The 26,490-nt window shown below is 36.3% G+C and overlaps 1 protein-coding gene across 3 annotated transcripts in view; it reads right to left on the bottom strand.

Annotated features, from left to right (window-relative positions):
• CNTN5 (contactin 5) overlaps nucleotides 1–26,490 on the bottom strand; it is a 674,955-nt gene that overhangs the window by 56,536 nt on the left and 591,929 nt on the right. For all 3 annotated transcript variants that reach the window (XM_086739601.1, XM_086739602.1, XM_086739603.1), the window contains 3 exons: nucleotides 19,074–19,201; nucleotides 17,972–18,147; nucleotides 2,568–2,688 (listed from right to left, as the gene is read on the bottom strand). In XM_086739601.1, the coding sequence (XP_086595727.1) occupies nucleotides 2,568–2,688; nucleotides 17,972–18,147; nucleotides 19,074–19,201 (425 nt within the window). The remainder of the gene's footprint in view (nucleotides 1–2,567; nucleotides 2,689–17,971; nucleotides 18,148–19,073; nucleotides 19,202–26,490) is intronic.

Genomic DNA, 26,490 nt, shown 5'->3' on the forward strand with positions numbered 1-26,490 from the left:
CTGTTCAAGACTGGCATTTTCTGCAGAGACGAAAGGAGAGAGATTAAGGTCAGTAAAAGGATGTGCTGGAACTTCGCTCATGTCAGTAGTTCTAAGAGTTCATAACAAAGCTTCTGCTATCTCAGCTTGACCATGGGCTGTAACATTTAAAACACAAAGATGTTTTGTACTATGAATAAAATGATGTTATTTTACCTAAAATCTATACTGGAAATAAAGAATAATACAGCTTTGGATTTCAGAATTTAGTGCAGAGTGACAATGAGTTTTCTTCATAGATGACAGCTTCCTCTGTCAGGTGGAATTCTTCAGAGTTTACTGGAATATTAATTGAAATATCTGTTGCTGTTGGTCTCTTCTCCTTAGCGATGTCCTGTTTCTCCAAAAGCTAAACCTAAAGAAGCTCGAATAGTGCTGCAATTTGGGATCATCAGATGGTGTCAAATTGCAGACCACTGAGTGCACTCTATAAACTGAGATAGGTGGAGAAAAAAGAATTAGAGATACTGAAATGAAAATGAAATGCCTGTAATAGTATAAGGAGAGAGAGATTAGGTTCTCCTAAATATTTTTGAGTTCTGAAATGCTGAAGTCTATAAAGAGCAATCATTAGCAACTTTGCACTGAATGTACTTTAAACATTTTCTGCCATACAAAACAAAACCATTCTACATTTTTTGGTGAAAGCAATACTGACACTGTAGGATCTTATTACCCTCATTTGCATAAGTTTTAAAGATATCTTAAGGAAATTAACTACTTCAGCAAACCAACCATATCTTATAATTTAATGAAAACTGAATTTTACATCAGGACAAAAGCAGCCATACAATATAAAAAGTATTTTGTTAAAGCGATGCAAACATTTCTTACGGTGTCCTATAATTATCCAATCATAGAAACAAGAAAAGGAGAACATTTTAAGCAAAGTATATTTGAATTTAAATTCCATTATTAAGCAGTCATAGTTTTCATTTCATCAGCAAGGTGGCATGGTAATGAGACACCCACATTCATACATTCTGATACTGCTTGCAATGGCCTTTTTTTTTTTCATCTCAAATCTCTTCCTCAGAGAAGCACTTATTTTCTACATCAAATTCAATACTCATTTACATAACTGATATTCTTAAAAAAATAATTCTGTAGCCAGTCTGCAGTGTCCTAGGCAGTAGTAAGTGAAGATATTTTTGTCACTTAAGAAGTTCAATGGCATTAAATTTGAGACTGCCTTGCCTATGCATAGTGCCTCCAGCTCCTGTCTGAAAGAGGTAAAGGTAATACATGAGGTCTTGTGTAACCCACAAAGATGACTCAGATTTTATGAGGCAGCTAAAATGGCATTATGTGTCTATGTTGAGGCAACTGAATACCACCATCCTAATAGCGCCATAGCTCATGGAAATGTGATGGTCCTCAAAGTGACTTTATGGAAATATTTAGTAGCTACTTTCATCAAAATGTGAAGAGCCCTGCAGACAGCCAGAAACATTCTTTAACATTTAAAGCATATATTTGTCTTAAAAGTGATGGATATGAATATATAAAATCTAAAGAAGTGGTGGAATATAGTAGAGTAAATATTTTTTAAAGATTGTAATCTCTGCATAGCTTTGATTTTTTTTTTAATCTGGGGTTTTTAAAATACTAATAAAATTTCTATCTTGATTTATTATTTTAAAAATTGTATAATCCACAGTGAGGTTACCCCGCTGTGCTATCTAGCAGAGATCCATCTATTTTGACATAGCAGCACCCACTAGTTGTAATGCTGGTAAGTGGACTGTAACTCCTCAGCTCCCATCAAGCACTGAACACACGTGTGTGCACACAGACAGAAGTGCAGAATGCAGAAATACTCTGCTTAAGGGAATGCATTTATGGTGCTTAAGGGAATGCACTTACGGTAAGCTAACTGGTGTCCTAGACAGGATGTCAGATCCTGCAGGACAACAACTTTGTGTTCCTGTGCATAATCAGGAACGTTGAACAGCAGGTAAAGCAACTCAACAGATTACAGGACTGGGCCTAAAGATGCAGTAAAAATATGGTGGTCACTATTCCATGTGAGAAAAACAAATTCCTGCCATATTAGGGCGTTTTTTTGGTTTATTGTTCATATCTATCATTTTCCAAAACGCTGCATAGTCCCTCCTCATAGGAAAGGAATGAATATTCCTAAACCATTACACCTGAGAGAATGGCTTGGCCATAAGTTAAAATGTAAAGCATCACATAAAAAAGCACAAAACCCATCATACTTACCTTACATAGGCCTATGAATGATAATTGCCTACATTTTAACTAATCTGGAATACTCTTTGGGCTATTACCTCTCTTAAGACTGTATGTCTATTAACCAACTGTCTTCATTGACATGTCAGCAGATCCATTTATGGTGAAACCGCTTTCAAAGACAAGTAGGTTAATCACAAATGCTTTCAACAAAGTGTAAAACCCAAAGAATAATGCACAGAATGGATGTCCCTGAGGCGCACATATTTAAATTCCCCAGGACAATAGTTTCTGGTGATTGTGTTTTCAGGTGACACCGCGAGCGTACTCACCTCGAACAAGCAGTTCCGTCTCGTCTGACACTGTGTCCGCTGCGGTCTGAACCCTGCAGCCGTATCTCCCAGCATGGATCAGGAGGATGTTCCTGATCATTAAATCCGCAGAGGATGCTTGCTGAAACAAGGATGAAGTGCCAGTTTAAAATTCAGTCAATCTGTGTTGAAGGTAGTTCATGAGAATGTTTTGGACCATGTGAGAAACTAATGATTGCAGCTTTCATTGTACAACATTTATGTGCCCTAATACCCTCTTTTGAAGATTACCAGAACACTGCATTTCTACAATTATTAATAGGGATTAAAGAAGAGGATTTCAGGTTTTTAATAACTTTGACTTTGCTTAAAGCACACTGTGCATATTTGCATGGTCAAAGAAAATGATTCCAAACTAGCACAAGGAAATTCATTAAGAAGATGAACAGAAATATTTTGGATGCAATCCTTTGTATTTAAAAAGTCTTAGAAATGCAGAGCTCTTTTTTCCTCTTTCTCTTCTGTACAATGCAGTGACATTTGGAGTATGTACCTCTAATCTAATGAAATTAAGATAACTTAAAAGATAATGTTGAATGATTTTTATTAACATAGGGGAAGTTAATACTAAATACGATTGAGGAAATATGAACAGATTTTTGTTTTCCCTGTTGAAATTTCTATATATTTAAATCTGAGACATGCAGTCCCTGGATGGCTGTGGACAGAGAATCAGTTCACATTTTTGTTTTTTAGTATTCTAGCCAACGGTAATTACAATGTCCTGAAATTATGAGCAGAAAAGATAAAATCAGAAAGGAGAACAGCCTTTTGGAGGATAAATCACTTTTGTGAAGAATCTCTGTATTATATCATAAATTCAAGTGATAATATTAAATTTTGCATGTGCGAAATCATTGTTATATCCAAAATTACTGGGGTCAATAAATGTTGTTCCATCAGATTTAGTGAGCCCCCATATCTGTAGATATTGTTGATTTAATATTGTTACTACTCAGGGAAAAAATATGTAAGCGTGAGCAAAAGCCACCCTGACCACATGGTGTAGCAATTGCTGTTTACTTTCTCAGTTCTGCGCTCTAAAAATGCTTGCAACTTTTTGATTTAATGCAAGAATCAACAATTTTAGCAAATTACCATAAGTATTTTTGTTCCTTTTAAAGCACTTTTTTTCCTCTTAGTACTCAAATGGAAATAATTTAAACATATTAACCCAGAATAGATAAATGTCCTGCAAATACATCTACATTTCCTTATCATTGCTCCTTTGTACAATATGTGAACCTAACATGTTGAGTTTTTTCAGCATTAATGCTGAGTTTGCATAACATTATATTATCAGTCACATATAACTAATATTTTGGATATAATTATGTAATATATAATATATATTAAACAATATATAACACATAATTTTAATAATTATGCAGGCAATAATATATAATTTATAATGTGTAATGATAAAAAATATTGCTTTATTACATAAATCATTATTATATTATTCTATTATTCACCATTATATTATATACAGTTTATATAATACTATAGATATATGAAATATATTATATCATAGAATTATAGAATCCTATCCTGGGCTGCATCAAAAGAAGCACTACCAGCAGGTCGACGGGGTGCACTCCAATCTCAATGACTTGCAAGCTATGAGCTCCCACTTATAACTAGTCATCCATATGTGCATGACTTTGTGCTTTGAAGTATTACATTTCTTGTCTGTTATTTTAATCAGCTGCAATATTGGTAATATGTTCAATTTTGTACTATATAATTGGCATATGCATATTTTTATCTCTTATGTCAAGGTCATTAGAGACAAAATCAAATAGGAATGGTTCCAAGATGCAATCTTCTATGATTCAGTTTCTTCTTTTTAGGCAGAAGAGTTCCTTTTCTGCACATCTTGGCACACTTTCTTAGCCAATCTTCCCTTCATTTGCATTTTTGGAACTGAACTTATTGTAATAATCCATATACACCAAGGCAAAATCTTTACCAAAGCATATTCACATGCAAGGAAGGGAAAGAGGGATGGGACATCAAGGCTGCCACTAGACCAAAGTGAATGTGGGCATGATCTATAGCTTAATAACCTTGTAGTTCTAGGAGTGTGAATACAATGATAGTGTTTTGCCTTCTGAAGCGGCCTCATTAATGATGTTGCTAGAGGGAAGATACTCAGACTAGTCAGGCCATAATGCAATTCCTATATTTTCACTCTGGCATATCAGAAACCATAGCAATGCAAAAGAATATCTGAGTACTCTGTAGCTCTAAATGCAAAAGAAGAGCACATGTTTCTGTTTCTACCAGGAGTCAACTTCAGGATACAAATTTTTTTAAGTTGTCTATCACAGCAGCATTTACTAGCCATTGAAACACGGGTTGCTCAAGGTGATTAGTGATTGTGGTATAAAGCCTTAGTTATTAGAAGGATAAGACCAGAATCAGTCCACATTTGTAATCTCTTGAGGGTAATTTACATTTAACGTGTGTTTTGTTGTTAAGTGGGAGGAAAAGAATAACGGATAGCAACTGTCTGGTTTCATTGCTCAGGAGCTGTTAAAAATCTTGGCTGTCACTCTAACTTCCAGAGGGTTCATGACTGTGTGAATCCTAATATTCTTATCAGGAAAAATAGATGTATTTCATCTACACATCTATGTAACTGGGCAAACAAGCAGCAATTGAAAGAATCATTGTTCTAAGTGGAGAGCAGTGCAGTACACTAGATCCCCATGAAACACTAACATTTATTACAGCGTAACAGGATATGCAGCCAATATTGCTCAGGATGTGTGAGTGGAAATAAATTAAACTCACCATGTTTAATACAGATGGATATATGCTCAGACATTAGCTTCTCGATCATGAGAAATTATCAGACATTTTAACTTCCATTTAGGTAAGTAGGAGCTATGTTTGACCAGGACCTCTAAAAAATACTGTATTATTTGCTATTCAGTGGTATTTGTAAAGTGATTTTTATGAATTTTATGGACTGTACTGTTCTATGCAATATAGAAATTTTAGAAAAAAAATGTTTGACAATGCTTAACATATTATCGGGGGTAAATGCTGCATAATTGTAAGTATTCTTCTAGATTTTATCCTGGTTTTATACAAAGGTTTTTCAACATGTGGGAACAGTATGTGAGGCAAATGCTGCTGCTGTTGTCATTCTCAGCCACTGCAATGTGAAGATTATTTCATTTTGCTCCTAAAGCTGCCCTCGTAATTTGGAATGAAAGGAATTCTTTAAGTAGGAAAGGCGTTAAAAATAGGAGTAATGGGCCATAATAGCAGCTTCATTATATACCTTGTAGTGGTCAGTATAGAGAGTCCCTTACACTTGAATGAGTTTTTTAATTACTGTCAATACAGAAATGTCTAAATAGTCACCATTTTATCTATACTGAAAATCAGCTTTGTCCTTAAAGCCCCCTGAACCTGGAGCAAAGCTGAAGAAGAAGGTGAGGCTAAACACCGGACATATGTGACAGTGGATCAGAGTTTTTGAATGGATTAAAAACATTGAGAAGTTGAAACTAAAGATGCTACAATATCAGTGGTTCAAGATCTTTTTTTTACCTTCTTTTTTTTTTTTTTTGTTCTTGTCTTTGCTTTTTATTAGTGTAAGTCTTGGAAGATAGATTATTTAGTTGATTGGTTTATCCTGTAATGAGGTTCAAGACCATAACAAGGCTTAGGGATCAAACTGAAGCGTTGGTCTTCCAAATCTTAAGAAAATCACACCATGTCATTGCAGCTGCTGTTTAAATTTGAGCAATTAAAATCCAGTTTAAAAAAACCTGCTAAGTAGGAATGCAGCAGAGACTCCATTAAGAACAGCATCTAAGGTCAGAAACCTTGTCTTCTGCTTTTAGTTTTCTCTCAGTGGAAAAAGACATAATCCTTCAGGCGAAGCAGACATATCCTCCCCTTTGGGGAAGACAAAAACCAAGTGATGCAGCTGCAAACAGCATAGAAAGATCTCTCATCTGCACTAACATGAGTTAGAACAGCATATCAGCTGACTGATCTATGACAATGTAGTCCCTATATTATTCGAAACTGAAATTAGGGATGTTTAAATTTATTTGTCTACATCTAAATTTCCACTTTATTATGCGGACATTTTTGAAAGCTGCTTTTCTGTGACAGAGCAAATTTTGCAATAAGTGAGCTATTTCAAACAACCATTTTATTAGAAACATCTACATTTCTTGGTGTTCTGAATATCATATATTATCCATTTTGCCAAGTATCAAGTAATTCTATTTGTTCAGTGTAAGCTTCTACTGTATGGAATATATCTTGTACTTTACTGAAGTCAAGGCTTAAAAAGAAACACAAACAAACAAAAAATCTAGATATATTTAACAGCCAACTTCTAATAATTTTAAGAAAAGCTACATGTAACCTTCAAGGCTAATGTCAGCTATGGACCTACTGTAACACTGAACTGACTCCCAGTCTTCACTAAGCAGCAAACAAATACTAATAATGCAAATATTAATGTTGTCTGTCATGATCAACAGTTCTTTCTAGGACAGCAAATTATTGTATAATTTATACTAAGCTCCAGAGTATCCCATTCATCAAGTTCTGGGGGGCTCCAGTGCTGAGTGTTTTGTCAATCTATTGTACTGTCTCCTCCAGTGTGGCAAGTTATCTGAGGTCATAGTTGTATGTACGTATGTGCAATGTATCTAATCAGCTTTACCTGTAAGGTATTGCTTGAAGTTGTTTTTCACAAGAATCAGTACCACCTATATGTAACATTTGCTTGTGATGCAGAGGTACTTCCTCAAATTCAAAAAGGCTCCCAGCAGCATGTGATATGGATTCTTTACTCAATGAGAATCACCTTGTTGGATTTGTCTTTTTCACCCATTGTCCTGGAGATTTGCAGGGAGGAGGAAAAAAGCCAACTTGCAGAGTACTTCCTGTTGGTGAATTGTGAATTAGTACTTCTCCAGCTATCCCGCATCCTACGGAAAGGAAGATGTATGTGGATTTTTTTCCTTTCCATTTCATAAATCCTAAGAGGTTGTGAGTTGCTCTGCAGCAAAATAACTTTTACATATGGTTCCTTAAGTGAAGAGTATTACACTTATTCTTCCTGTGAGACCAAGTTCACTATCCTGAGCTGGTTGCTAGGAAACCTGCCTGTTAATCTGTCCATTCATTTGCTGAGTTTTTATCTCTAAGCCAAGGTGGTTTATTTGGTATCCTGCCTTTTCTTTTGAAGGCTTTGCAGAAGAACAATCTGCCTGCATTTGAAATGGAGCTCACAGTTACATCGTAGAGCGCTTTTAAAACAGAATCATAGAATCATAGAATGGTTAGAGTAAGAAGGGACCTTCAAAGGTCATGTAGTCCAACCGCCCTACAAGAAGCAGGTACATCCCCAACTAGATCAGGTTGCTCAGAGTCTCATCCAGCCTGGCCTTGAACGTTTCCAGGGATGGGGCTTCCACCACCTCTCTGGGCAACCTGTTCCAGTGTTCTACAACCCTCATTGTAAAAATTTTTTTTCCTAATATCTAATCTAAATCTACCTCCCTCTATTTTGAAACCATTACCCCTCATCCTATCACAACAGGCCCTACTGAACAGTCTCTCCCCATCTTTTCTGTAGGCCCCCTTGAGGTACTAGAAGACCGCTATAAGGTCTCCCTGGAGCCTCCTCTTCTCCAGGCTGAACAGCCCCAACTCTCTCAGCCTGTCCTCATAGGAAAGGTGCTCCAGCCCTCTGATCATCTTCCTGGCCCTCCTCTGGACCTTCTCCAACTGGTTCATGTCCTTCTTATGTTGGGGGCATCTAGCAAGTCTCTTGTTTACTTCCCCCTACCTCTTCCATGGAAGAATTAAGTGTTGATTTCATTATTACACAGTTTATCACATATGTTCAAACTACAGAATCATATGTGGAAAATACATATGAAAGTTAAGAACCTTAAAGTATTATCTTGTCATTATATCAATCCTAGCTTTCATTTAATCTGTTTTTAATGCTGCTCATTTACCACATTAATTGCAATATTTCCCTTCCACACTCCAACTGTGCTTCTGTGAACATAGCTCTGGTTTATCTTGGAAAGAGAGACAAAAAGGCAAGGAAGTTCAAAGTACTGGGTAGTCAATAGAGATGATGTGGAGACTCGCAGCTCTCAACTGCTGAACTGTAAAGGCCTGGGGTCTAGAAAGGCTGCCTGTTATTGTACCGAGGATCCAGATTAGGAACTTAGTCTGGACAACATGCAGTGAAAATTGTCTCTCTGCTTGGGAAGAATATGACTAAAAAGGGCAGTGAGACTATTATAAATGACCGTGATTCAACAAAAGCTTAAATCAACTGGAAAAAAGAGTGGGCAAACACTGACTGCCATTGCAGGAAAACATTTATGATGAAAGTCTATGGGGTGTTTGAGTCCTTTCTTTGCTATGACTACACGGGTTTACAGAGGCTTGCTGGCTGCCATCTAAATCTCTTAACAATAAGAGGTGAAGATGCTTTCCTACAAAGTGGTTTCTACACAGAAGAGAATGGTTGGGAGGTACAAAAAGCCTGTAAAGTATCTAAACATTTTGTAAGGTCATATCTGTATAAACTGAGAACAGTAGAACAATGGTCTATAATTAAATGGGACTAAGATTTGATCCTAAACAAGAATGACCTGAGTTGTTAATGCTATCTTATTCAGCTTAAATGATTATTTAAAATATATGGGTGTTTTTACAGATAACACATAAGTTACATGAATTCCTGACTCACATATTTGATTTAGCAAAATTGCCTTTATTAATGAAATACAGTCAGATTAAATTGAAAAATGATTTCACAGAAGAATCTTGATTGTTTGACATATTTGATTAGTAACAGAGTTTATTTCTGGTGAATTTATCTAAAGCAAACTAATGATCTTACAGAATAACCTCATGGCAATGTTAGCTTTGTACCATCAACAGAAAGTGAAAAACAGAAATACAATAAAGTTCTTTTAAATTAAGCTGACAATTTATATGTGCATTATGATGGATTGTTGGCTTCAAGCCAGCTTCTGTTCATAATACATTTAGGGCAATTTAAGTGCCATTTCATGCAAATTCTCAGGTTTGAATATATCAACCACTTGCCTGTTTACTGCTTATGATGTTTACAAATTTCACATATTTAATCTGTTAAAAAGCAGCAAATTTCTCTGTTCATATAGTGATAATGGAAAATTCTGAGTTGTGTCTTTTAATCATATAAGGACGTTTAGAATAAAGAAGATTAAATTATTGTTATTGGTTTTGTTGTGATTAATGGCATGTGGTAGTATAATAATTGTAGTATAGTAGCATCCAGGTTGATGTAGGTTGACTGAGGGATACCTGGCAATACATGCGGCATTTTCCCCATCTATAAGTAAAAAAGATAGTTTCCAAGGTTTTCAGGCTTGTAGATCCATAAGAATTATCCATAGGAGGCGTGGACCCTTCCAATGGCAGTATTTTTGAGCAGTTTGCATAAAGAAAGCAAGAACAATGAAAACAGTTGTTTTGGGTGAGCACTGGTGGTTGGGAGAGGATGCCAGAGAGCATTAGGGTTTTGGGAGTTAGTAGGGAGGACATTAAAGTGCTGCTTGAATTGCTGCAAATGAATTTGATTCATTTTATTGAGAGAAGGCAGAGGAAGAGATGAAGTTAAATGAGTATCAGATGTCAGGTATTATGAAATGTACTGGGGTAGTTTTGTGAAATCTAGGGATTAAAGAAAACATAGAAAAAGTATTGAAAATAGGAAGGAATGAGGAAAAAAAGAGAGGATATGAAATGGCAAAATTCAAGACAGAGAGGTCCACTACACTCATGTTGCAAAATTCATGTTCTGTATCTGAGTTGTTATTACCAGGAGAAAAAAGATCAAATCCTACAGGGTACCTCCGCTCCTGTTTGAAGAAGCAGAAAGACAGAAAAAGAGATCACAGAGCTACACATATGACTTCAGTGGGAGGGTGGTGATAGTGATGGATGAAGATGACAGAAACTAAAGCAAAACCTATCTTGGACAGCTGTGCCATTTTGAGAAGACATCAAAATAGGAAGCATGAAAAGCAGACATGTGAATGGGATTTCATCTGTGTGCTGCACGAAGAATGTTGTGACAGTCTTAGATGAACAGAGATTTATTAGCAGGGTCCGTAGATGATGGCACACATCAGCTCTATCAAAGAAAGGTGCCTGAGTGAGAATTGAAAAAGGCAATGGAGAGAGAGAGAAAAAAAGAAAATGGAAATATCTTCCTGGCAGCTGTTCTCCTCTTGACACTCTCTTCAGTGCAGTAGGTGATGATGAGGAAGATGACGACAAGGATTACTTTTGGCCTTTTTTCCCCTCAGTTTTGTAACCTTTTCTTTAGGACCTATTCAAACTTCCTATATGTTAAAGTTGATTAGAATATATTAATCAAGAGCATTTGTTGCACAGTGATTGATTATTAAGCTTCTGAGTATGTATATTGTTGGAAAATATTTATTAAGTATTTACATGACCATTATCTACTTAACTGCACCCTGTGGCTTGGTTTACAAAACAAGAGCCAAAGAAAGAAGGCAGGAAGAAGGGGCGAATTTCAGGCTGGTGGGAGCTTCTTCTCATGAGATCCCACCATAACAACAGGAATGGGGTTTGCAGGTGCAAGGCCAGGAGAACAAAACCAGGAGATCAGCAGTGTAAGAACTGAAGAGAGAAACACTGCCAGGAAGGCTCTGGAAAACACTGCCACAACAGCTCAGGAAAGACTGCAGAGATGCAAGAGAAAAATAGACAGTAGAGCTGCAAAGAGAAGGCCTTAGCATTAGAAAGTCTGATGTTGATCAGGTGTTCAAACCATCAGCTGTGCTTTTATAACCCAGGTTAACATTATGACAAGAAATTAAATGATACATCAGCTGCAAGTAAACAGGGGAAGGAATGGACTGTCTTGAAATATCTTTTATTTACACCAAGACTTTTCTCTTTAGAATGTTTCTTGACTATATTTCATGACTTTTTTTTTTATTACAATCATTTTTTAATAGTAATTGGTATTCAGGAATGTTAAGAGACTCACATTTTCCAAAATGCTCAGTTATCTTCTTTCTCCAAAGTAAAATTCAATAGGGGAGATGTTGCTTACAATCTCTGTCCCTTGCTCTCTATTCGTAGCCGAAGCCACAAGCAGCACGTGGGTGCACCAGTTTACATGCTTGTTTGCTTCTAGGAAAAGTTCAGAGCATCCTGTTCTAACACACCATGCAGGTATGTCTATAAATTCAATCAGTTCACTGGGACTGTTTATATCCTGGAGGCAACATGTGGCAAGGTGCAGTATTAGACCACGGTCTTCATTGTGTTCAGATTTTGGTCATAAAACATGCATTTCAAAAGCTTTTGACCAGAAATCCTTATTCCGTTTTGCACCTTTAATAGTTTACAAGAAACGTATGTTACCAAAAGACAAGATAAATTTTTAATTTTGAAACTGCTTCTGATCACTCAAGTATTTAACTGCTGTAGTGTGACAAATGGGCAAAACCTGGTAATGACCATAGGGCTGGAATATCTGGAGATTTGAGCTGACAGTAATGGCTGTGTTCAGCCTCTTTCATCAGCAGGAAAGTATTGTGACAAACAGTGAAACAAATTGATAGCAATGAGGTTGATACAGCAGCATTACCCTGAATAGAAATTCTCTGTGCATAGAGCACATATCACCTACAAGTCTTTTGACAACTATTGCTGTTTTCATCAGTGTGAGGAGGAGGGAGGGTGTTAAATAAAACCCTTATTTAATTAGCCTTATTTGATTTTATGTCCAATAAAGAGGAAAGACATTATTATTAACAGCCTGCTGTTTTAATTGACTCCATGTAGTGTAGAACTTAGTGCTGCCTATTTAGAAAATGCCTAGGAAATTTTAATCTTAACTTCTAAAATATTATCAAAGTACTGTAACAAACTAAGGAAAGACCTGAAAATGCAAGAAAAGGTGCAAAGTTTTCTCTCTTACAGATTCTAGGTTATCAGATTGAAGTCTCCAGTGCTAGACAATAGTTAATGTACTGTCCAGCCTTTTCTAAGTGAAACAGTAGATTTCAATTCACTTCCATGTGAACAAATGACCACTGTAAAATATAACATGACAAGTTGTGCTTATTGCTTCCCAATGTGGCAGGTTCAGTTAAGATCAAAGACCAAGAAGATATTGAGACTAAATCACTTTCCTGAGTCTGAAAGGTACTCATGCAGGTCAAGGTGAGGAACACTAAGAGCAATGCTGCTGCTTACCAGTCTGTGGATAACCACAATGAATCATTTTGCTTGGCTGCAATAAAAACAGTATCAGCTTTCAAACACAGAGTTGGAATGACGATAGCTGGATGAAAATCTGCTTGCAAAATCAGATGTCTTTAGCTAGAAAAGAGATACCTGCAGGTCAAAATTAAGGTCAGTGGAGATCTTAGAAATGAAAATTCTGAATAGAATTTTGAACAGGACTTCTGGATTTGACACAAAGGACAGAAAATCAAAGTTACTCTAAGAAAAGCAAGTAGGTCTATATTTTCTGTGCTCTAATACTCACAGGAGTTGCTAGAAGGAAATCTTGGCAATTCAGACTTCCATGTGAAATTGTTTCTATTGACTACACAGACTGTCACTCACAGACCCTGAAATGTTATTGAGACTTTTGGTAGACAAAGTAAGACTTTTCTAAAGCCAAAGGATTCTGGATATATGTAACTCTTTGCATTATTGTTCTGCTACCAAATGTACTGTGAAGTTATGCATACGCAACATTTGGAATGTTTTCCTTTCCTAGAGTGCAGTCTGCAGCTGTCACTCCGGTGGAGTTCGGTCTCCTTTCCTTAATATTCCCTTCATGCATAGCTTTGTTCAACTTAACATCCTTACCACACCTATACTCTTACCAGGCAAGTCCCTAAGGAACATAAATTGCTGTAGGTACTAAATCCTTGATAGCTTAGTAAATAACAGCAAAACCATCTTCAATTTGTATAAAAATTCGTTCTCAGTATGAAAAACGGTAACACTTTTTTTTTTTTTGGTGCAAAAGGTACAGATATAATTTAAAACCAAGCAAAGCGATATGTATTATTAAGAGAAGCTTTTCCTTTTCCCTTTAATTGTAATAACTAGGAAGCATAAAATTTTACCAAGTGGAAATTTATCTACAGCCCAAATAAACGTTACTTTGGTGACAGCTTTTATAATACTGCATTAAGCATCAGAATATTTATCATACTTAACACCTGGATTTGCCACAGTGAAAGTATGAGCAATGTAACCAGTGGTGAGAGGTTGACAACGGTTTTGTTATTAACAAAACCCATTCAAATAATGTTCAATTTGTCAGGCTTTCAAACAAATAAACAAAACCCAAATAAATTTGAACATTTTTTTTTTTATCTGATGAAGTATCAGTGTGTGCAGAATAAAATGGATGTATAATTCTATAACTTCGGGCACACAAAGGGTATTTTTCTAAAATGTACTACACTAAAAAGAATTTTGTTCGGGGTCAACTCATGCAATTTAAAAAAAAATCATTCAGAAATGCAAAGTAAGGAATATAGATGGGATTCTACTAGATTTCAAGTTCTCAAGTTCTTTTTTCTCTGCATTCTTAAATCTGTGTCTTTATCACATTGTGTATCACTCCTTTGAAACCGGATAGGCTAAAGGAGATTACATGACAGGAAAAAACAGAAGAGTTTTATTTCACCTTATTTTCCCTTAGTACTTGGTCATGCTTTAGGTTTTAGTGAAGTAAAGAAATACATTTTCACCCTTGTGATTAATTTCACATACTTATGTGGTTAACAGAAATGATAGCGAGATACAATTGACATCATTTGACAAATGAGTAGTTATGGGAATTAAAGATTTTGTGTCAAAACACAAAAATATTACTGTATTACCACAATCACTATCTTCAAGTTTGGCTTCTCCCAACTGATTCATCTTCATTTCAGGACAATGTAAAAATCAAGACATGACTTTTGGTGAATGGAGATCTAGGTGTATTTTAACTACTACTTTCAAAGAGGGAGAAGGATGTGTCATATTATATTTCCTACAGTAGTCAAAACATTTCAGTGAGGATTGTCCTAACAGGATCATGTTTTGGTATCTCTGTTCTGAAAAGGAGTGTTCCCCAACCTACCCTGCCTGTAACATGTTAACAGGTATTTTCAACGCTCTTTCAGTTGACCCAGGACTACTCTTCCACTCTCTCTTTAGAGTGAAAACCAGTTTGGTGGGTTAACCCTGGCTAGAGGCCAGGTGCTCACCAAAACCACTCTGTTGCTCCCCTCCTCAGCTGGACAGGGGAGGGAAAATATAACGAAAGGCTCCTGGGTCGAGATAAGGACAGGGAGATCACTCAGCAATTACCGTCACGGGCAAAACAGACTTGACTTGGGGAAATTAATTTAATTTATTACCAATCAAATCAGAGTAGGATAATGGGAAATAAACCCAAATCTTAAAACACCTTGTCCCTACCCCTCCCTGTCTGGGCTCAACTTCACTCCAAATTTTCTCTACCTCCTCCTGCCATGTGGCAGAGGGGGACAGGGAATGGGGGTTGTGGTCAGTTCATGACACATTGTTTTTGCCATTTCTTCCTCCTCACTCTCTTCCCTTCCCCAGCATGGGGAGTTCTCCACAAACTGCTTCAGTGTGGGTCCCTTCCACAGGGTGCAGTCCCTTAGGAACAGACTGCTTCAGTGTGGGTCCCCTGTGGGGTCACAATCCCTGCCAGCAAACCTGCTCCAGCTTGGGCTCCTCTCTCCACAGAGCCACAGGTACTGCCTGGAGACTGCCCCAGCGTGGGCCCTCCATGGGCTACAGCCTCCTTAGGCATCCACCTGCCCTGGCGTGGGGTCCTCCATGGGCTGCAGGTGGATCTCTGCTCCCCTGTGGGCCTCCATGGGGCTGCAGGGGCACAGCCTGCTCCACCATGGGCTGCACCACGGGCTACAGGGGAATCTCTGTTCCAGCTCCTGGAGCACCTCCTCCTCCTCCTTCTTCACTGACCTTGGTGTCTGCAGGGCTGTTCCTCTCACATATTCTTACTCCTTTCTCTGGCTGCAATTGCTGCTGCATAGTAACTTTTTCCCCTTCTTAACTACGTTATCCCAGAGGTGCTACCACTATCGCTGATGGGCTCAGTCTTGGCCAGCGGCGGGTCCATCTTGGAGCCAACTGGCATTGGCTCAATTGGACATGGGGGAAGCTTCTTGAAGCTTCTCACAGAAGCCACCCCTATAGCCCCCCTGCTACCCAAACCTTGCCACACAAACCCAATACAACCAGAAAATAAATACCTTGAAATTTAAATGAGTTAGGAATGCAAGGAAATGAAGCATGGCCTGACCATCTCTTGTGTGAGCAATTTTGTAAAGGCAAATGAAGTTAGTCCAGTCTAAAAGTAGTTTGATGCTTTCTTTCGGTATTTCTTTAGAGTTGCATAGTATTTCACTATTTCAATACTGGTTTAACAGTGACAAAGTAGGATCTAAGTTTGTCATTTTTTTGCAAAATATGCAACGCCTTCTTTTCAGCCTGATTTTATTTTCTGATCAGCTGAAGTTTACTGTTTGTAAAAAAGTATGTTTTAGGGAAAAAAAAAAGGAAGATGCTAGATTTTTACTTAATAAACAACTTTAAAAAAATCCTTTAGACATTGAGCATTGACTCCATCATGAATGATTAATACTACTTTCACTTAGTAAAGTAGCAACAACTCTTTAGCAACACAGTGAGAAGGAACTCATAAACTCATACTAAAATAGCTAGTTAAATCTACTAGATCTTGGCAAAATTTTAGCCATATCAGGACACTAAAAGGAATGAGTAATTTCAGTGAGTATTGTATTAATATTTGCCTGAAAATAGTCTCAGTATGTCATCTACCAGGTTCTCACTTTGAATGAGCCTTACTTCTATCAACTTGAGGACCTTCTCTGGTAGAAATGAAATTGATGAAGAATTCTTGTTGAAAAATCTACAAAATCCTATTTTCATAAAACAAATGGAATTATATTAAATTATCTTCACTTTGATAGGAGGAATTAATTTGGAAATTTCCTAGCCTGACGATTTTTCTCAATGATTAAAATTTCCCTTCAGCACGGTAGACGCTGAAATGCACTGAAGGAATCATGTAATACATTTTAGATTTCAAATTTTTGCAAACGACTTGATGTTAAATTGTAATCACAGGACACTTACTTGAATTAAAGAGTTTTACCCTTGAAGTTAACAAAACAGAATAATCATTTTCCTTCCTATATATTTAGTGCTGGATTTTGAGTATTGGACTTCCTTATATGAAGATAAATATGCTAGGAACTTTCACACTAAGATATACCTTATTAATGTTTTTCAGTTAAAAAATTTATTGAAGTAAAATAAAATTTTACAAGAAACCCCACACCACAAAGTGAATATAGTGTGACTTCCTAAAGGCAAGCAGAAGAATAAATTGATTGCAGCTGACAAGATTTTTAATGCAAAGTTAACTTTGCTAAGTTATGCTCAAATTAGATATATTAACTTTTAAAATGTCCTGACCTTTGTGAGCTTCATTTTTCTCTGTTAACATAGCATGGATATTTGATTTACATTTCATTAGTGTAAGATTGATTTAAATGACTGTAAATTCTATTTCCAAACTCGTTCATGTTAAGAAATTGCTTTCTACTAGGAAAAGTTCAACCCATTTTACATGGGACGGGTTTGAATTACTTTATCATACTGTTTGATCATAATAATTTTTTTTTAATTAAAGGGTAATATTTGAAATTGATATGCCTATTTTTTTCCATATGGTTCTCATTGACTTAAATAACTGTTGCACAGCTAGTACCTACCTCATGCAGGGGAGCTGGAAAATCAAGTATACTCTTAGCTATTCAGATATTAAAATATATGCTAGGCAAGTAAAAAGCACTGGGAGGTGAGTGCATTCTCACAGCAATGTTATCTATGAGAAAGACATCAATGCATATAGCAGCATCCTTTCTATATTAAAATCAGCAGAAGAATGTAAGTAGAATTTGATCCAAACTATTTTGTTTACCCTCACAAAGATCATCAGATGCCTCACTAATAATAAGATGTATAAGTTTACATTTAATATCTTCTTGATATTTTCTACTTGAAGTAATTCTAGTGACCTGCAGTTTGCACCTAGTCTAGCTAACATTTCTTTCCAACATTAGTGAAACAAGTTATCTCTCAATTTGGTCAGAATTTGGTAAATGGGAGACATGTAAAAGCATGCAAATTTCTATCAGATTTCCACAGATGACAAACGCATGGTCACTTACTGCCTTGATGCTTTCAAAGTGTCCACCTTCTTTTTCAAAATCTATTGGCTGACCATTGAGTGTCCAATAGAAAGTGACATCTAGTGTGCTGTCATGAAGGGCTTTGCAACTGAGGACAATGCTTTCTCCAACCGTTAACTCTATCTTCTTGGGAGTCAGCTCTATTCTTGTAGGTTCTTGAAACATAGAAAGATTAGGAAGATTTAGATGGAAGTTTAGTTATAGTGCAAGGCCAAAATAATATGATTGAGTTCTGCTTAATCGACTCAGAGTTTATATTTACTGTTTGTTTCAAATACATATTGTCAGCTACTGAAATATATTCACAATGCACATTAAGAGATGACAGTGGTGAACAGAAGATACAGCCAGTTTCATGGAAGCATTGAGGCAGGTTCGTAAACAACAATCTATAGGACTTTTGAGATGGATTAATTAATTTATTTTATTAGTCCCAGAAAAAGCTATTAATTTTTTTTTTAAGGTTGCAGCACCTGGAGTCTTGTGATTGCATGAAAATCTCAGTTTTGTCACTTAAAATAAAAAAGAATGTTTCCAGTCATACTAGATACAGTAAGAAGCTTAAAAAATGAAGTCTTGAACACCTACGCTTGAACACCTAAAACCAAAACCTATGATGATATAAGAATTCAGCTGAAAAGTGACAAAATTTGATTTAGAAATTAATTGCAACTGAGTGATTAGATTACTATTAATGTTCTAAGGAACTATCTTTCCTTAGATTTTATATTGATGCAATTATTACTTTAATACTAAGCTTTGTTCCCTGGAGAAAGAGGTAGGGGTAAGAGTTCCCACAGCTGAAATATGTTAAAAGGGATATTGACTCTTTTACTTACAGAATTATTTATAATCTGAGAGATTTAATATATATACTAATTCTTCTGATATACATCTACGATATAACAGCTGCAGTATGCAATTGATGCAGGAATACGATGTTTGACCAGATGGAGGTTAGCCCTCCTAGCTTGTTGGAAATTCTTGTACAATGCTGTTTTATGGTTGGCTGGGGCTTCTAAGCAATAATGAAATATTAGTAAAGAGAAATCATCATGATCATCAAAGTATTTTTTCATACCTTTAACAGATACTGATGCAATGATTTCTGCAGAACCAAATACATTTACACCTTGGCATAAGTACCGTCCTTCATCAGACTTCGAAGCATTCAGGATTCGCAGGCTCCCATGTGGAAGAATAGTTATCCTGAAAAGGATTAATACATAAATATATAAATATATCTCCCATCCTAGCAGCTAAACTCTGTGATGGTATCTTTTAGAGCTAATAAATAGGATTAAGGACTGCTGCCTCTGTAGCCAAGCATGATGAAGATGATAATTGAATTCTCTTTTGTTTCAAAAGGGTTGTAATAAACCCATTTTACTCCTTCTCCTTCCTTAATTCAAAAAGTTTCAGGGAGGCATCAATGGATTAGTATCCTTTGACACTTATCAGTGGTGAATTTTAATGAACCTTTTGTAAGAAAGGTGATTCTTCATAATTTGTCTTTAAAGTTTCACGGCTATATTATTGTCAAATCACATTTTAATACCAAGCACAGGCTATTCCATTTAGAAAAAAAAAATTACCTTTAAAATAAAATCTGAGAAGAATGGGAAGTAAAATATAAAAGAGGACTAGGAAAAAAATAAAATTAATTGTATCTGGTCAAAATATGATTTATGGCATCACTACACAGCATAGCATAGGGACTTAAATAATCTCTGCTTTTTTGTAGCTCAGCTTTATTTTTTTCCCTGTCTTGTATGATTGCAGCTCCACTACTTCAGTAAGTAACCCCACTGAAGCATGCTCAGAGAAATGTTGTTCAATATACACTCAGAAGTTTCAAATTTTGGCTTTGCTTACACAGTATTAATCATGAAGTCCATGAAGCTAGATAGAGGTGAAAATAAACACAATTTTACCATTCTAAAATAACAAAGCCCCTGAATTTATTACCTGTTAAAGCTGCAGCCCTGGAAGAGCAGTAACGAATCATTGCTCCTTTCCTGACAGAGAAGAACACAGCAACTCTTAGGTAGCATTTAAGCTAAGCCCTGCTTGGAGATGTTGTATATCCTTTCCCAGGTTGGGTAGTGGTTATGGTTCTCTCAAATGACATGGGAGATGTAGGTTGGAAGACCTCTGGCAGGCATGGACACTGAAAGAGGATCATTCTCAGCAAGTGCTTTTAGGTGTCACACAGAAGTGGAGGAGGATATGAAGGACTGCTTCCTTCTCTTGTATCTTGAAAGCAAGGCAAGATCTCTCTCTGTGTTAGAGAGAGTCTAAGTAAGTAGGTGGGTGGATTTTCCTCAGCGATGGTTGGAGTTTTAGATATATCTCTCCAGAGAGGGCTTTCTATCTGTCAATATAGTGACTAGCACTCCTTCTGCTGGAAGTCCCTTGAGAAGTATTTAACCAGGAGTAAAGCGCTTTGATCATCCTGATTAACAGGTCTAGGTTCAGATCTTCAGCAGCCAAAAAAGGGAAGAAATTCCCTTTCTAGGGTAGACGTGTTAAATTGCAAAGCTGAGTTACCCTTGATTTAAAGTAGAAGTGATTTACCAAAGGCTTAAATTCAATAATGTGCTCAAACTAAATCAGTAATATGGACTGTTTATATATATTTTTTTTTTTTTTTTGTGGAAAAAGAATAATACTTCCTATTCTCTGACTTCATTTATGAAAAATGATGTTTTATTATCTGAAGTTTATAAACACTGCAGTGGAGAAAACAGAATTTCATTCCAATGAAAAATGTACTTCTGTTCACTTCAGATGTGAAACCACTCACTGCTCTCAGCAGAGACAGAAGAAAATAATAGCTTCAGAAGTGAACGGGGCAGAGGAAGGACATGTCAACTCTCAAATTCCCTAGTGCAATCTGATGATGCATCTCCCACCTTGCTCTAAACAAACATGTATCTGTATATAAGTCACTTTTTTTTTTGTCTAAGGATAATTTCATGGAAAACATAATTATACTAAGCAATGCTTCTCTATCAGAGTTTTGTGATTTTGTTTTTTTTTTTTTTTCCAACAAAAAAGAAGGCCTGAATTTTTTTTTTATGTCACATCTTTGAAGAAACAATCTGCTTTAGGAACTGACAGGGATGTAAGCTTCTTTTCTTTCCTTTTGGTGTAAGTTTTGTTTTCCTATCAAGATGCTCTGTGATCAATGCTCAGAGGACATCCTATTATTAGTATGACAATAGCCGTTGCACAACAGTAATAGTTTTCATCAATATACTGTCAGCACCAGACAAATGAAAGGACACTCCTACAGTGTTCACAAATTATAAAAGCTTACACACAGCATAAGTCCTGATATAAGACTGTTTTTCATTCTCAGCTCAAAAGAAAAGGAAGTTAGATGCATATGGAAGATTATCTAATGAATCTTACACACATTATCAGCTACATTTCTATTTAGCTAAAAGCTCTTACTATCTATGAGGAATAGAGTAATAGCTCAATCAAAGGAATTGAAAACACATTTGCTGCTGAATTATTTGGCTCAGAGATTAATACGTTCCTTTAAATGCCTAGCATTCATCTGTTCTCCTTTTTTTTTTTGTATTTGGGAAAAAAGCCAGAGGCTGGTTATGATGGAAACTGAAATGCTTTATTTATTCACATAACACTTGCTGCACACAGCATGAACATAGACTTCTCCTTCTTCTCTGCCAATATCTCTCAGTCATGGAGAGACCACCTGCATAGTATGTCTACATATTTTAATAAGAAAATACGACAGTAAAAGGTTTTTTAGCTTCATAAATAAAAGGGAAGCAAAGACAGAAGAAATGGCGGTGTGATAGAGTTAAGGATAATTCAGGAAAAAAAAACCCCTAAACTATTAATTTATTAGAAACTGAGGGAAAGATGATGATAGATGAACAGATAGAGAAAGGATGGATGAGAAATCAAGGTGATAGTTTGGAAATTATTGTCTTTAAGCTTAAGAAAACTCATTGTAATCACATAAAGAAGATAGATGTTTTCCATCCAAATACTCTGAAAAAAACTGGCACATGGTCTTAATGTCTCTGTAGAAAACAATTTTCCCTTGTCTAGTAACATAGAGAAACAGAGATGAGCATTAATATCTTGGAGTCAATAAGCATGGTGGCTTAGGATCAATAGCAACAAAGATTTTATCAGGAATTATCAGGAAAGAAAAATGAAAATACAGCAGCAAATGGACATGAGATAAAATTCAACATGTTTTAGCTAAAGTACAGTGAATGAGACTAAATTGTTACAATAGTTAGTAAGAAGACACATCTTCTAGAGAAAATGAATGCAGGTTTGATCTTCCATGGATTTCATGCATGATTTTCATTCTGAAATTCACAGGACTGGTTAAACAGGTTTAATACAGAAATTTACGGTGGTTAAGAAACTGGTTGAACAGAAGAAATTTTTTTTTTTTTAAAGAGAAATGATTATTTGTTCTATTAGCTTATTTTTCCTAATGACCAGAATACAAAAAGAAGGATGCTAGGAATTTAATGAAATAAATAGTTCATTGACAGAGTAAGATCAGCACATCAAACAGGAGGGCTTTGATGACTGAGCACCAGGCTCATAAAAAAGTAGTGACTGTGGCTCTGCACTAACCATACCATGCAGTAAAGGCGAGTGCAACTCTAGAACATGTCAGATACCAACCTGCAGCTTGTTATGGAAGTATTAATACATAAGGTGCTGAGGAAACATAATATGAAATATAGGACAATTTTGATCATCAATATTCAGAAAGATTAATTCTAATCAAACTGGCACTCATGAGAATCATCAGGATGACCAGGGAGGAAAGAAAACCTTTTGTTTTAGAGGCTGTTCTTAGAATGAAAGCTAAGGTGTCTACACGTGAGGTGAGTTTCTATTTTACATGTTAATTCATGGATATTGTCAATCGTCAGTGGAACTTCTATTAACAGTAAAAAAGTTTAGATGTCTAATTCACATTATAGATATCTATAATAAGATATCTCAACCTGGAACTGATTTTCACCCTCGAATCTTTATTTAGTTCCCCAGACGTAAGTGCCTGTTATGACCTGACATAATCTGAGGGACAAAATCCCAGCAGCTGTACATGTCAAGACCATAACTTGGAAATTAATGTCCCATTGTCCCCACTTGCTGTGTCATTGGTTTGTAAAATGAAGCAGTCTAAGCATATGAACTTCAGCTGATGCTAAACTAGGAGAGATGCTTGAGGAGTGCATTGCTTTTCAGCTACAAATACGTATCCAGTCTGTGGAATTGGACTAGAACTATTCCAAAGAGAAACTCAGAATTAGGCAGTGTGGACAGTGTCAACTTTTTACTGCTCCTATTCATCCATACATATCTACTCATATAGAAATAGCCGTAAGGTATCCACAACACCTGCACAGAGCTGACAAATGTGACACAAGACCTATGAGAGGACTTAACTGCTTACAGCACAGACATGGAGGTTTACAGCAGGTCTAAGTGTGTCTTTTTGAAGTCTAGACGTGAGCCAGGATGGCACTGTAGGACTCTTACAGGGCAGCAGGAATTTGGGGGTAGGTGACTCAAGCCCATAGTGTAATGTTAGACACGGTCTAAAGAATTAAGGGACATAAAGTCTGCTAATGATGGTGGTGAGCTCCAAGTGTGATGCTGGTCTTTGAACTTAAACACCTGCTCTTTCAGAAATCAATTAACCACAAGCTTCACTGCAGGCTCTATGCCCATGAAGCTAAAAAACCCCAACAAACTAATAATGAAAACAGCTAAATTGAAATGGAATGTGAATTTAAAAGTGTATCTGATATCTGTGTGTACTATATTTTTCCACTATGACTTTATATGAAATAGTGCAGCTGTTGGATGCCCAGCTTGCAATGCCTGTGGTCTTCTTGACTAGAATATCAGCAAGTTTGGAATACATATTAGTAGCATTTCTATAAAGTCAGTTTTGCAAATGATAGCACAACCAGTAAACTAGGCTGAGAATTGTTACAAAGCCATAAAAGCATGAATGAGAGTGTAAATTTTCTTCTTTGAGGCTTCAGGATTTGACTTAGATTGACATTGGAAGGCTGCAAAACAGTTATATATATAAAATATTATATATATTATATATAAAAATATAAATGTATTTTCAGACAATATTTCCAAGTTATTATTATCATTGTAATGCTATTGTTCAGCAGTAACACTTAAGATTGGAAACATTCTTAGTACATTTGTTTGAACAAAAATACATTACCTCACACAGACCAATAATTTTGTTCTTCATTTACCAATAAAGAATGTACCAGGGAGAGTAAGATCGCTGATAAAGAATCTGCTGGTTTTTTTTTCTGGAAGGACGAACATACTATTTGCATATGGGATGTTGACATGAACAGAAAAGTGTTCTCTGAGACCAAGTGTCTGCTGAGAAGCTAATGGATGGAAATTAGGCTCATAGGAAATGCTGCATCCTTGCTTACAGATGGTGCTTGGCAGCCCTTTATTTGGCAGTCAGAAATGCCTTTTCTTAATCAATGTTGACTGACAGAGAGGTGAGGAAAAGTTCTGACGGAGATGAACAGAGTGGAAGCTCCCCACAAATGTGAATGACAACATTCCGATTCCTTTAGACTTCATGTGAATTAGAGGAGAGGACTGAGTAGAATACGATATTTAAAAGTTGCTCATAGGGGGAGTTTGGCAGGATTTTAAAGAGATATCCTTTATTTTACAGTATTTTGATTAAAAAGTAGCAAGCTTTTTTCCTTTCTGTTGTTTCATGCACAGAAAAGTTGTGAAAGTGACTGTAATCTGTGGCCTTATTTTGAGGGGAAGAATAAAGAAGTAGGAAATACAATCATTGTTTTGGTATAAGAAAGTGAAGTCTGTTCTGCCGTATTGTTATGATTATTTTCCCTTTGATTAATTCTTAAGGATAAATGAAACATATTAGTAGTCTGGATGCTTATACTGCTCCACTGACTTACAGACAAAATGTCAATTCATCAATATCTGGTACTACCCACCATGGAAGTTCTCCGATGTTATTCACAGCGAGTAGAGGACATACTGGTTTAGATGGTGGAAATTCACAGCTGTGTTTATCACCAGGGACAGTTTTACCTTGACCCACCAGGGCCAGGATGTGCATTTGTTCTTCCTATCACATATAAAATCAGTGAGCAGAGACTTCCATCAAGATTAAGATAATGAGAAGGGGAAACTAATTTTCATTCTGCTGTATCATTCATAGTGGATTCTCACAAACAGATGTCTTGATGCTGTGGCTAGAAATTGTTTAAAAATTCTGCAATGGACTGTGGAGTCTGGATGCTGAAGGAGCTGAGCAGTCGAGGCAGCAAAAGTTAAAACTGCAACACAACCTTCAGGATTTTACCGAGGACTTGTAGCAGGAACAGTGACACAGTGTCTGGATCTTAACAGAAATGAATGCCAGATAGATTACACTTGGACCTTTATATTCTTTCAATAAAAACTACAGAGCAAGAAAAAAATTGAATTAAGTTGTGTGGCTATTTTTGGTGAGGAGGAAGAATTAGCAATGAGTAGTTTCATTAGACTTATGAACACTTTTACCTCTCTCGGTGTACATTTTTTTTTTTTATATTGTATTTTGACTTTATCTTTTAAAGTCAAAAGAATATTTTATATGACTTCAGTAAAATAGTCACTCCAATCAGGAAAGCACTACAGTTAGTTAAAAGCTTTGCAGATGTTAACACCTAGTAACTGGGTAAAAGAAAAGTGGAGGTTATTGAAGTGGTTAGAAATTTTCCCCCTGCATTTCTCATTGGGGTCTAAAACCAGGAGTATGAAATTGGTTTGTCTGCATGTTGGAAGTAAGAACTTTAAAGATGCAAATGGAGAGAAGCTGCACTGACTTATTTAGCCTGTGGCCCCTCACAGTGTTCTGATCTGAGCAATCTGTCATTTCACATTAGCTTGGGTATGGGATCTGTCAGTATCCTTTAATGTAGATTACAAAGAATTGGGACAAGTATTTGTAAATAGTTGAAACCTTTATTTCTCCTTGAACAGCTGTGGGCTCTTTCATTTCCCCTTGCTTTCTCTTGCTCCTTCATAATAGATGTACAAGCCTCTGACTCACAGAAAATGGATATGAGTTATTGCTATAGTAAAACCACTTAAGTAAGCAGAATGCCATCTACTTTATACACATTTTTAATATTATCATCCTAGATACAGTCTTTTTCTTTAAATATTGTTGACCTAATTAGAAACAAGACTATATTTGGCCCAGTCCCTTGGCAAAACACAAAATTATTTGTATTTTCTTCACCTCAGATTTTCAAACATTTGTAACGGTGCAACTCCTGTGTGTGATATCTTAGGTCACTGGAATATGCTAAGAGTTATCATTAATGTACTGCAAACTACTTCCAGCTCTATTTAAGCTAATCTACGCAAACTATCTAGGGCATTTTTTTTTTGCAAAGGAGCCGCAAGCA

The sequence above is a fragment of the Chlamydotis macqueenii genome, chromosome 1 (genome assembly GCF_036417535.1).
Source record: "Chlamydotis macqueenii isolate bChlMac1 chromosome 1, bChlMac1.mat, whole genome shotgun sequence".
Lineage (NCBI taxonomy): Eukaryota > Metazoa > Chordata > Aves > Otidiformes > Otididae > Chlamydotis > Chlamydotis macqueenii.